At 34.7% G+C, this 13771-nt stretch overlaps 1 protein-coding gene across 2 annotated transcripts in view; it reads right to left on the reverse strand.

Annotated features, from left to right (window-relative positions):
* Window positions 1–10001, reverse strand: part of LOC108730456 (RNA-binding protein fusilli) — a 55795-nt gene extending 45794 nt beyond the window's left edge. The window contains exons 1-2 of one of the 2 annotated variants that reach the window (XM_018460166.1): window positions 9775–10001; window positions 9306–9614 (exon numbers count right to left, since the gene is read on the reverse strand). In XM_018460166.1, coding sequence (XP_018315668.1) covers window positions 9306–9476 — 171 coding nt within the window. In that variant the 5' untranslated portion in view covers window positions 9477–9614; window positions 9775–10001. The other variant, XM_018460165.1, reaches the window with a different exon arrangement.
* Between the last annotated feature and the right edge of the window lie 3770 nt (window positions 10002–13771).

Below are 13771 nucleotides of genomic sequence, written 5' to 3' on the forward strand. Positions count from 1 at the left end.
TCAACAACTTGAGGAAAATAATGATACAGTCGCTATAAAATTAAAATTTGAAAGACAGACGATCAAGTAAGCAATTAGGTTAGGAGGGTATCGTTTAAATAAAATCAGAATCGAAGGATTAATCGAGAGTCGCAAAAGGGTGAGAGAGGGAAATCGCGGTTTATAGTCGGGAGGGAAGAAAATGACAGAGCGTGCGAACGGCGCCAAGCACATAACCGGGTGATCGTGCCGGCATGGTTACAAGGCTGGAGGTAATGGACGACCTTTCGAGGGCGCGATGCTCCGCCCCCACTGGATAATTCGAAAAACAATGGCAGCCGACGACACGCACCGGAATGACCGCGCAAGCGTCTCGCATCGAGAGAGGAAGAGAGAGAGAGAGAGAGAGAGAGACCAGCTTTCGCGGGAGCGATATCACCGTTTTGCGTAACGCGGGTCTTACAAATTCTCTGGCATCAACCCGGGGTGGTACAAGAAAACATATCGTGTCTAGTTGCATGCAGTACATCGCAACGCAATACATTTTATTACACAGTTAAGTACAAGGCGGTATATCAATCCTATGATTATTGCACGTGTATAGTCTCGAATTTTTCTATGCAGGAAGGAATCGTAAACGCTTGAAATCACATACAAGTCTATTTCGCAAAACGAAACAAATTCCTAATTTTCGAAATCAAGAAACGCTTCATAAATCATTGAAATCCTCATCGCAGCTTTCTCTTCATTTCATACCACAATTCCACATTTGATTTTACTTTTTGATTTAATTGAAAAATATTTCCTAATTCGAATGTTCTTCCAATTTATAAATTCTATGTAATTTATAAGGAGAATAAATATTAAAAAATGATTTACGACGACTCTGGATTTTACAAAAATCTCGCAATAAAATATTACTGAAACGAAATGTATATCTTTCTGAAAAATAAATCGAAGACGAAAAGTCGTATAAAACCATATTGAATTGCATACAAATATAATTTATCAACGAAAAAAATCTTTCAATGGTAAATCGCGCAAAAAACTGCAATGAGTGAAAGAGATAACATAGAAAAGTAAAAACAGACATTAGAATATCAGTCTATATGGCTTTAAAGTTACATTATGGCTTAAAATTGCTCAGTAAGCTAAAAATATACTGGAAAATATAATATAACGTATACAATGAAATCTTTGTTACCTACAAATGCAATTTCTTCGATAGAAATTTAATTAGTCCCAAAATTATCTTGGCAATTTAGTTAGTAAGACATATAGCATTTGAAATAAAACAGCTGCGGAAAAATATATTATTGTAGCCAATTCTTGAAGAATAAATATTTCTTTAATAGGTAGATATGACCAAAATATTAATATTCGTTTGTTCTAAATATTTCCTATGCAATAGTATTACGTCACTTTTCGAAGGACGAATAGGTACAACACAATTCAATAAATCAATGATAAAAAATACAACAAATCTCTATGATAAAAGAAAGATATATAATTTTTTTTACATAATTTATATTAAAAATATTCAAATTTGACGCTGATTTATTAAAAGCTATTTGTATTCCATTTTGGTACGATTAAAGTCTAAGAAGAATAAGTCAACTTGCGCAGATAATCCGATACAACGACAAAATATTACTAAAAATATTAAAAATTTATAAATGAATAAATAACATAAAAAGACGAAAAAGTCATAGATAAAATTTCCAAGTACCTAGATCAAATAATTGATGACTTTCAAATTATTCCAATAGACTTAGGGCTTAGACAATTTAGGTTAATACATCTCGTATATTTGACAATATTAAATATTTTTTTAATACTATTATGTTGCTGAAAATCATTTAGGACCGTGGTTTAACTCTGATTTCTTAAATGTTTACATTTTTTCTTTTCTTAATAGGGTTTCTAGGTTTATGGAACCATACAGAGTATCCTTTACTATTTTGGAAAAACATCTTTAAGATATTTTATAAAGATATGTTATATGAATGTTTGTATTTCAAGCAATAGTTTAAATATATAGCAGATTAGAAATTATGTTTGGACGGTCTATCCATGAATCGCGCTTATGGTAGCATTAGTAAGCATACACGTCAACGTTTAAATGTAGTCCGTTTAAACGTAGTCCATAATTAGCCAATTTAAACACTTATTATTTCACAAATTTTATTGCTTAAAATAAAAATTTATTATATTATACAAATAACCTTTTTACTTAATTTTTTGAAAAGTTTCTTTCTGTAGTATTTTGATTCACGAATTTCAGGATACCTTTGTATTTGGAAGAACGCAAAATAATTCGCAAGTGTCCTGTTTTGTTTATTTGTAGATAAAGATTTTATTTCTTCGATTAAGAGAATAGTTTTACTAAATATTTAAACTACTATTTTACTAAAATATTAACGAAATAATATAAATTTAAGAAGCAATGAAATATTAAAACAATATACACACATACATTAAATTTATTAAATTCAATTCCGAAATCAACTTAGCAGTCAAAGTATTAATTATACTCCTAAATAAAAAAAATAGCTCTTAGGAGCTGTAATCTTACTCATCACGTAAACACGTTACTGACGCAAGAGGTGTTCGCCGAGATCGCAGCTTTTTTGTTTACATCTCGAGACGAGACCGTAGTACAACGTTTTTACATTTCGAAAAACTTGCTAATCACGATACTTAATTAACATGAGCTCGATGAGCGAAAACGTCTCGATCTTTCCGTGATATAAAATCATTGTTGTGTAAACTCGACTGATCTCTATCACGATTTTGAACTGCTTCTCGATTTATCAATTTCTTTAGTGCACCGAATACAACGAAAAAATACAAACAAATAATTCGATTTACAGCACTAAGATTTGATTTACACGGTGCGTCTTACTATATAGCAGTAATTAAGATGCTAACCTAGCGAATTACACGAAGAAAACTTTTCGTTACATTTTATCATAAAATTCGTTACAAATTTTACCATGTTTAGTGATAAACGTGGAACAATTTTTTTGGTAACCTATTAAATTAATATTATCTATAATCACATAGGAATTTTTTAAATATACAAAAGAAATTTTATAAAACTACATAATAAAAATTGCCAAGCAAATTGTAAATAGATTTAAGACAAAATATTTACAATGCACTTCTTAAAATTTACATATTACATTGTAATACGGATCATTTGCCATTATATTATTACATTTTAGCACATATATAATTTGCAGAAATTATCAGGATTCCTGAATTAATTTTTGTGTAAAACTAAAAACTATCAAAATACTCTTATTTATATATACTTCCATTTTCAAACCCAATTCAATGATCTTGTAATGCTGCGCCTTTTATTCTCTGCAGTTTTTTTTTACTTACGAGAAATCAAACTCCGCCATGTCTATCAGCAGCACGTACTGTTCGCAAATAAACAGCTTTAGTAATGTTTTAATAAAAATAAGAAAGTATCATAAATTCAGTAAAAATAAAGTAAGTATCATGGATATAGCCGATCAATTATCATGCTCCATTGTGAAATTTTGAGCGACTAACATCAAGCTGAAAATATCATGCTGTATATTGTAAAATTTATTATATATTTCATGCTTATTGCACACACTACTTGGCATCTATTCTATTTGAAACGATAAAGAATCATAAACTGTTTAACGTATTTTAAAATTACTGAAATTTTATTATATCTTTTAAAATCATGATTTTTCATGGTAAATTCTAAAAGAGAATTTTCTCCGTATAGAAAACTAACACAGCTAAACTTGTACCTATTAATACATGTTTAATATTTTAAATATTTTTTGTTTCTAGTTTTCTAAATAAAAATTTATAGAAATATATTTTTGTTGGTTTTTTTATTAAACAACTTGCGTGCTAGTTCGCTAGAAATAAAAAAAACGCAAGTTGTTTAATAAAAAAAAGCATCACGTAAAAAATTAATAAAATTATCTAAATTACAAATTAATTAAATAAATAGAATACTTCTTATCAGATTTGAATTAGGCAAACCGCAATTCGCGTGTTATGAAAAGCCACGTGTCATTACGAGTACTTTTAGGATCTATTATGCTTTAATAGAGAAAAAAGCGTCTCACATCTATAATTATTCAGGACCACAATGAACTTGAGGACTTTTAGACCGACAGTCTGAATCAAGCGAAACATGCTGATTAGCTGCTCTTCTTTTTATCGAATTACAATCTTCTTTACGGTACGCAAAGAGAAGACATTTACATAAGCTTAGGTCCAAAAGAGCGACATCGCAGTCCTAGCGGTAATAAAATCGTCATTATACTTAATTGCAGATAGTGTAAATACCGTACTATTAAGTAGATTTCGATTGTTGGCGAAAGTCTCATCGTGAATGCATCGCAGCGGGAAACCATAACGCGTACGTGTGTTTACATAACTTATTTAAAAAGCGTAGAGTTATTATTATTTTTTTAACGCTAAAAATGGCTCGAAGAATTAAACCGAAAAGTCCGATGGATTTAATTATGTTGAATCAAAATGTGTTTTACACACTATTTGCGCTTCAACTACCGCGCGCCGCACACTCACTCTCTAAACCTTTCTGGTTTTAAATTTTATTTATTTAAATAGATTTTAAATTTTTTAAAGATTTTTAAAAAATTTCATTTTCAACTTCTAATTTTTGAAAATTTTTATTTTTTTTTTAATATCTAGAGAAACGTTCTTTCTTCAATAAAAGATGTGTAACGTCTGAAAAAGATAAAAGATAAGTAACTCATGAAAGATTGTTTTTTTTATGAAAAAAATATATATTTGGCACGAGATTAGTTATTGCGTCTGTCAATATATACCCATACATTCGAGGGTAAACTAGAAATGTGTGATTTTGCGATATACCGTTAGTATCGCAATTATGCAATTGGATCTTTAATCGCGAAATTACATGCGATTTAAAATCAGCTCAAAATCATACTTGTAATGAAGTATTTATTTATTAAATATATACTTATAAAAAATATCATAAATAATTTTTATATAGATGTGTAAACATATATGTTTATTGCTTCTTTTTTTAAAGTAACTTTCAAAAATTATATTACACAATATATTTTTTATAATTGTTTTCGCATAAAATTTAAAATTACGATATAAAATAACGTACATTTACGATATGAAATAACGTACGACTCAAAATTGTGTTTACAAGATCACGCACAATTCAATATATATATACATATATATATATATGTATACACTGCTCAAAAAAATTATGACATAGGAAAATTGTGGGCAAAAATTGGCCAACTTTGTGACTAACGATAACTTTGCGAAAAACTATCGTAGGATAACGTTTTTGGAAATCCTTAAAATCTACATAAATAACTTTAGTATAAAAAGGCCAAATAACGTCCTTAGGGCGTATTTTAGATCAACATCAGCGACACAAACAAGACTTTTCTAAATATATTTCGGATTCATCCAAAAACATCAAATAGTTGCTTGGACTAAATTTCCCGTACTCCGTGAGAGCATTCTCACCCGCACCAATATATCCACAATGTAAGTTATTTTTAATTTATAAATTATATCAATTTATATACACAATTCGTACACTACGTCAAATTATACTCAATTTGAATTATTCTTAATCATTCCTATAAGTTGCCACAGCTCCTGCAAAAAAAATATGTCGTTAATTTAACTAAAACAATGGAGTTTTAACTTCTTTACAATTTAATTTAAGGAATATGTTAAATTTTATTCAATTTAGTTTACTATTTACTAAGTAGGTACATACTTAATGACTAAATATTCTTATATCAAATTACCTTATTTTTATAATTTTTTTAAATTACCATTTTACCAGCCTACATAAATTACTGACTAATTTATAGTAAATTACTTACTGAGTAAATTATCGTAAAATTTGGTCATTTTCATCTCTAATCGTGATGCATACATGTATTTTTACATTTGTAAATCATGTACATCTCTAGATATCAACTATCAAGAGGTTTGTTTTTGAATTTATGTCTTATACAAAAATCTATAATATATGTAACGTATACTGTAGTATTTCCATATGCGAAATTTTTCATGTATATATATATATATATATAATATATATATGTATATATACATATAGGTATATATTATAGGGTAAACTTGGCCATCTTTTTCTGTATGGCGGAAAAGATATATTAATATAACACTATTAAAGATAACGAAAATTAAAGTATATTTTTTTCCATTTTAAAGATGGCTATCTTACTCAAGTTTACCCTACATATACGTATATACACACATACACATATTTTATATACATATATATTCTAACAAGAAGAACGTTTCTCTGAAAATAAACAAAAATTGTTCTTTTTAAACAAATTATGTAAACACGCCATGGTTTCTGTCCGTCTTAATGATACTCTCTATTCATTTCTATTCACTTTTTGGCGAAACGCGGGAAGTGGATTCAAGTGTCTCAGGATAAATTTTATCTGAGTTTCTCACTTGAATCGCAAACGTCACGAATGTTGATTCAAGATACATCTGTTGAATTATTTCGAGACCAGTTTCGAAGGAATCTCTCAGCAGAAACGAAATTATAATATAAACATGGGCATTATTCTCTTTCGTTTTGAAGACGATTTGCCTTACCGTTCAGGATGCGTGACTTGTGACTTAACGCGCAGGACATAATACAACCTGTATCTCCTAGCGGAGAAAATGCAAGAAGGCACGTTCGAACGAATGCGTTTTTTGAAGCGACGAAAGTTATTGTTTTATATCAATTTCCAGAGCGATTTAGCGATTTGTGCCGATGATTGGCGGCGCACAGAAAAAAAACTAACTTAACTAAACGCGTTAACTTGACTAAACGCGTTTAGTTCGTAGTGATTTTTTGGTTCAAGTATTTATGTATTTAAAAGTTAAATTTAAAGATTAAATTTAAAGTTAAATATACGTGAGTCATGTCAAAATTTTGTAATTTAAAACACATTATTTGTTTGAATTAACAAATATTTGCTTCACATCCTCTGACCGCCGTATTTAATTGAATCAATTAATGTTTTTTTTAAAATCAACAACTTTTTCTTAGTGTATCTTTTCGCGCTGCAAGATTAAAAGAAAAAGAGGAAAACTTTCCAAACAGGACAACAGGTTACGTAAAAAATGACATTAAAATGAATAGTGACTAATCGCGCGAAAAGTGACTTTTAATAATCAAACAATAAGAATCTTATTTTAGATCGTAACATGTGAGAACATCAATTAATATTAGAAATTAAAATGTCTATACCCCGGTGGAAGTTAGATCTTTTAATGCTTAAATAATTCTCTCAATGTGAATTATATATATACTATATATATACGAGTATATAGGTATTATATATACTTGCATATATATTTTTCCATATTTGTTTTTTAAACTACGCACCGAATTGGTTTTTCGGACTTATAAACGCAATTAAACTGCTGGAATAATATCACGAATTAAATTAAATTGACAAGCAATTCTTAATAATTTTGATGCAGAATCAGGCATCATATTAACAAGATGTCAATGTGCCGAAAAACTGTAAATAAATATTCCAGTAGTTTAATTGCGTTTATAAATCCGAAAAACCAATTCGGCGCATAGTTTGAACGACTACAAATATAGTACATGTATATGCAAGTACATATACAGGGTATCCCGTAAATTTTTGTCAATCGCTTTTGTGTAGATAGAGCGGACTAAATTGAGTCGAAAAGTCCTCCATCATTTTGCAATTTTCGCAATGGTTAACGAGATATTAATTATTAAAAATCGCTAAATATTGGTTTTCAATAATTTTTTACTCAAATACTATCGACTTTACATCAGAAAAACAGCGAGAGACAAAAATTGTTTCCGGGGAGCTCAAATTGGACAGGCCTGTTATAATCAACCGACGGATGAAGCTGTTCGCGGAACTAAAGCTCAGTATACATTTAGCAAACGAACACCGAACGAACAGCAAACGCGAACATTCGGATTCATGTTTGTATTTGTGTAAACAGTTTATTCCTTTTCTTGATTGCACCGAATACTAGCGTTCGATTAGATTCGGTGTTCATTACGTTCATTACGTATAGCAATTAAACTTGTGCGACATTTATACAACAAATAACAAGCTTTCGGTCTTCGTTCGACGTTCATTCGTAGGTGTGTATACCCGATGTGTACTTAATACAATTCCAAACAACACAAAGTCTAAAATTATGTCATGAGAAGTCTTTAAATCGTCTTTTAGACGCAAAAAACGTCTTATAGCCTGATTTTAGACACTTTTTGTTGTCTAGGATCTCATTGTCCCTGATTGAATCTCTCTGTTTCCCGTCGAACAACGAACGATTCTGTCCGCGTTAACGCACATTGCTCGACAAGTTAGTCGATGATTAAAGTAATCGGAGTCCGATCGAGGCCCGGATGATTTATTTAGCTCCCGCAGTGATTTAGATTTATTTCTACGAATGTAGATTAGCTTTAATTATGGTTTATTTTTTATCTTTTTTTAATCTTTAAAATTAGAAGAAGATGAGAACTCTCTAAATTTCTTGAAGTGAATCTCGCTCAAAAGAATTAAACTACTGCCATTATTGAAAAAGAGTGAAAACATTTGCTCTCTTGAATTTTCACTCCTTTGAAGTAAGATTTCTTTCCAAAAGAGGAGGGAGATTTCTTTCCTTTGAAGTGAATCGCATACCAAAAGAGTGAAAATCTCACTCCAGAAAAAAAAGAGTGAAAATCTATCACTCTTATTCAAGAGTGCAAATATTTTCACTCTTTTCATACTGGCAGTATTTCCATTCTTTTGAAGTGAGATTTTCACTCCAAAAAATTTAAAGAAAAATGTAAGGTTAAATTGAGATTAAAGCTAATAAACATATATTGATAGAACTAAACAACAATATAAGTTAATCATAGCGTTCATAATTTAAAGCGAAGCTTCAAAGATCTTCGAAAGCTACGGAGGACCCGAAAATAGAAATATCTCCGATTCGTTTTTATGAGTTAACTTTAATCTCAACTTAATTTACTCTTTAACTTTATCTCTAACTCTTAGAGAAGTTTGGAAGAAGATAAACAATAAGTTAAACCGAGATTAAAGTTAATCTACATTATTAGGATTATCGGACATTAGCTTAATGATTCTCAACCGAGGATAATTCCAGGGATGCGAATCTCGAGCCGAGAATCAATTCGTCCGTGGCGAACCACTTCCGCCTCGAGCGCGATCTCTCTCTCTCTCTCTCTCCTCTTTTTCGTTCGTCTGTCTCTCTTTTCGCCGTTACCTTACCTTATTCTGCAGCTCATCGATGAGCACGTAGACGAGCAGCGTGATCTCCTCTTCGTCGGAGCCGAGCGCGTTTCCTTGGAGGCCGGCGGTCGCCACGTATAGGGTGACCAGGATATTTTGCGAATTACTTCCTCCTCCTCCCCCAGTTCCTCCCATCCTCGTTCCCGTCATCGTTCCCGTAGGAGCGCACCTGGCAGCTCCAAAATGGATTCCTGCTCCGAGTCTGATTTCTCTCTCTTCCTCCCTCTTCCGCTGTCGCTGCTCTTTGACACACTCGCGCGACGTCCCGACGCCGGAGCGTCCCTATCACTGATCGCTCACTGATTATTCGCCACGCACGACATACTCTTCCCCTCTCTCTCTCTCTCTCTCTCTCTCACGGCGATTTGAGGTTATGGATCTGACGGCGGTCCGACCGACGGCGGCACACCTGGAGTAACCGAAAAGAATAAAAAAAAAAGAAGCAAACCGGAGCTCACGCGCGGAGCAGAATCGATCTCGACAGCGGCAGTGGACGCTACTTCGGTGCTCCCCGTCTCTCTTTTTCTCGCTCTTTCCCCTCGGTCGCTCGCGGACGGAACGCCGTCGAAAGTTGCAAGGTTCTGTGCAGCACTGACCGTACGTTCCCCCGACCGAGCGTAACGAGGCGAACACGTCGTCGTAGTTGCCTCACCTGGCGACTGCGCGTCGACGCGGCCCCTCTCTCTCGTTGGCTGGAGCGCCTGGCTCGCTCAGGTGTCTTACAGCTTACAGTGAGAGAAGAGGGGAAGAGAGAGAGAGAGAGAGAGAGAGAGAGAGAGACAGAGAGAGAGAGAGAAGGAAATGTTTAGATATTGCACGCCGTACGGAAGGTGTTCTTGTCGAGCAAACAGCAAAAACGAATTAATATCACGCGGAATTTCAACCGACGTTAATGACGAGTTACGTCGGTGTGCGAGAAGACATCGAGTATTCAGACATTAAGAGAAAAAAAAGAGTGAGAGAGAGAGAGAGAGAGAGAGAAGGGAGGAGAAAAAGCGATAAACACTTGTACGCCATGAAACAATCTCTCTTTTCCTCTCGCTCCTTCGCATAAAGCAAATAATGAAACAAATATCTAGCGAAATTTCGAGATCTGTGTGGGTTAATAACGAGTTGGACAGGTGTACGCCGATGTCGAGCCGTGTACGGGAATCAAACGAGAAGAGCAGGGAAAACGGAGAAAGAGGGGAACCTGTTGCGCACCGCGAAAGAATATTCACTGATACAAGAACAGTGAAAATTAACACATCAATGTTCAGCAGAATTTTTTTGCGCTAAAGTAACGCGCCGAATTAGAACGGGTGCACAAGTGAAGATAATGATTCAGAAATTGGATTTACCGAGAATAAGGAAGAAATACGAACAGAGAGAGAGAGAGAGAGAGAGAGAGAGAGAGAGAGAGAGAGAGAGAAGTACCCGTATCGCCATGTTAACCTGACTTTGAGCACCGTTTGTTGCTAGTAGATTATTTACTCCTTCCAACTAGCGCGAACTTCCGAAATACTACTCTATAGCTGTCGCTCGAAAAAGTATTGCTGTATTTGGAATCGGGCCTCCTGAAGAAAGCAGATAAGGGGGAGAAAGGGGGCAATGTCGAGTATCTGCATGCTCGGCTGTTGAACGAAAGAGGAGGATGGAGGATATAGAAAGAGAGAGAGTGAGAGGGGGGGGGGGGAGGGGGGGGGAAGAAGAGAGTGACAGGGAAACCGAGCGCAAAAAAGAGATGGCGAAGCAGAGAAGAAATGGAAGATATCTAATGAAAGTTTGTCTCTCTTTTAGCTGCACTTCTGGCGTATGTACAGTTCATCTTTTCTCTTTTTCTCTCCAATATGAAAAGAGGAAAGATGCAAAAAATTCAACTAAAGGACAAATCTACGTTCGAGAATGAGAAGAAAAACATGGAAATTACTCGGGATGGGAAAGCGCGGCAAAGTGAGAAAGATTTTTACTCGCGAATTTTCATCGATTGTCGCTTCGCTCTCCCATCGAGGACAAAACGTAGCCGCCGCGCTGAGGAAAATCGACGACGCGCGGCGAAGGAAAGGAAAGGCAGAAAATCTCGAAGTGGTCGCGCCACCAGGCCCACCAGGGCCACCAGGTGCGCAGACGCTCCACTCGCCGAGTGTCACCTCGCTCTCTTCGACCACATCCACCCGAAGCGTTTCACCTAATCACCTCACCTCACCTCGCCTCGCCGCGCTACGTTATCGCTCATGGCGGATCCATGTGGCGAGCACGTGGAACAAGATGGGCTGTTTTCTTACTCGCGCGACAGTCTCCCGCACCTTTGTCCGCAGCATCAATACTCGTCAAGAGAGTACTTCGATACTCCGGGATTCCGTGCGTGACGTTAAGTGACCAGTGTACTGGTCAAAAGAGCACGCGTAAGTCGTCGAGAGAAAATGGCGCGAGTGCGTGCGCGCGCGATTATTCAGGTTATTCTAATTAGTGATCGCAGGAACGTATAGCGATGTATCGGCGTCCTGGACTTACAACAGTGGCAAATTGAAAAACGTAAGCAGTAAGCAAATCGACACGAATAATATAATATAACGCTCGTTTGTTTGCAAAGCAAAATAACAATAATTCAAAACGACCGAGAGACATCTTATTTGCTTGTCTTTTGATCGTTTTGAATTATTGTTATTTTGCTTTGCAAATCAACACGTTTTTTTATTTTCAACTATTTACACGTAAACAATGAGTGTACTCATTTTTTTTATTGTCTTTACTGCTTAGTTGTGACTACAGTCGATTTACTTATTAACGCTCACATTTTTCTGTGTCCACTGATTTTACATTTGCATGAGTAGGCTGCGCATTCGTGTGCATCAGATGACGACGTATGTACAACGTAGTGACGCTCTTTCCCCGATATAGCGCTCTATAGGAAATGTAAGAATAAAAGTGAGAGAGAGAGAGAGAGAGAGAGAGAGAGAGAGAGAGAGTATTAGGTAATATTTTTAAAACTTTATAAAATATTACAAAATATTTAAAAAATTTATAAAATATTACATAAAAATCTTGATAAAATTCATATAAAATAAATACTTCAAAATATTGATTTAATATTTCTTGTTTATAAGTATAGTCACACACAACACAGCCATTTCATATTTCCTCGACACTCGACAGAACTTGGTATCATTTCGTAATAAGCCCTGCGATTATGCGGCCACGATGAAATATTTATTTATGCGGCTTCCTGCCGCGTAATACAAAGTGTCCCGGAGAGAAGACCCCCGACCTCAATTTCAATGGTGAATACCACCATTAACGTTGCAAAATGTGGTGGAATCGTTGTCAGAAATTCCGAGTTTTCGATCGTGAGCCCGCTTTCTTTAGCGGTCGAATCATAGCCACGCACTCAGAAGAAAACACGAGGAAGCTAATTTGTTATTAAGCATCGCTGCAATTATGAGTGAAAGTACGGAAAATAGCCGAGGAAAGCGGCACAGGGTATCGCAGCATCGGCCGCGCCAACGCTGTGGATTAATAGTGAACTTGGCCACTCGCACTACACTAGATTAGTACACAGAAAAAAATTCTTATTTTGAGATTTTATCTTTCTTTTCAAAATATATAAATCGTGAAATATAAGATTATTATATAGTGTTAAATCAACATAGCTTACTTATATGAAGAAATTTTATATACATAGTTAAATCAAGAAAAATGTATTTTCATTATTCAATAATAATTTTCATGTACATTTTGCAATTTTCGCAGTTAGTTAACGAGAAATTAATTACTAAAAATTGCCGAATAAGCCCGGCCTACCGCCAAATCTAAACGCGTAGCAAGAAATGGCCACCCAGCTAGCAGCTACCCAGTCATGGTTGCTAAGCGCGCGAGTTGTTTACTACAAGCAGCAATGGCTACGCACCAGCGCGAGCGGCGCGTGATGCTAAATGATAGATCACCGCTCTGAGTTATGCATGATTGTCCTCCGTCTTTATTAGCTAAACGAAATCTTCTACTCTCTAAATCTGAATCAGTAGATATTCACTGATTATTTAGTGGCATATTTGGCACTGGATAATCAGTGAAATTCAATTAAAAAAAGAAGAATGTTCGAGCATTATATAACTAAAATACTGATATTTGCATGTTAATTTCAATCTTCCATATTTATTGAATTTATGCACTAAAACAAGGTTGGTTAGATCACATAATAAAAATCAGCTAGGTTAGGGATCTCACATTTCATTCACTGATTACCAGTGGCATTTTTGGCACTGATATCAGTGAATATCCACTGATTCAAATTTAGAGGGTATATACTGTGCAGTTAGAAAGAACAGACCTCTAGTCTCCTCCATATTGGTAAACTTCTGTCTTGCCACCGATCCATACAGCCCTGACGCTGATAGCTTCTCTGTTGTGCCTATTTCCTCTAAATTTCTTATATATATAATTGATTCTTGCCTATAGTTCTTTGCTGA

Source organism: Mycetomoellerius zeteki, unplaced genomic scaffold, assembly GCF_001594055.1.
Source record: "Mycetomoellerius zeteki isolate Tzet28-1 unplaced genomic scaffold, Tzet1.0 scaffold92, whole genome shotgun sequence".
Lineage (NCBI taxonomy): Eukaryota > Metazoa > Arthropoda > Insecta > Hymenoptera > Formicidae > Mycetomoellerius > Mycetomoellerius zeteki.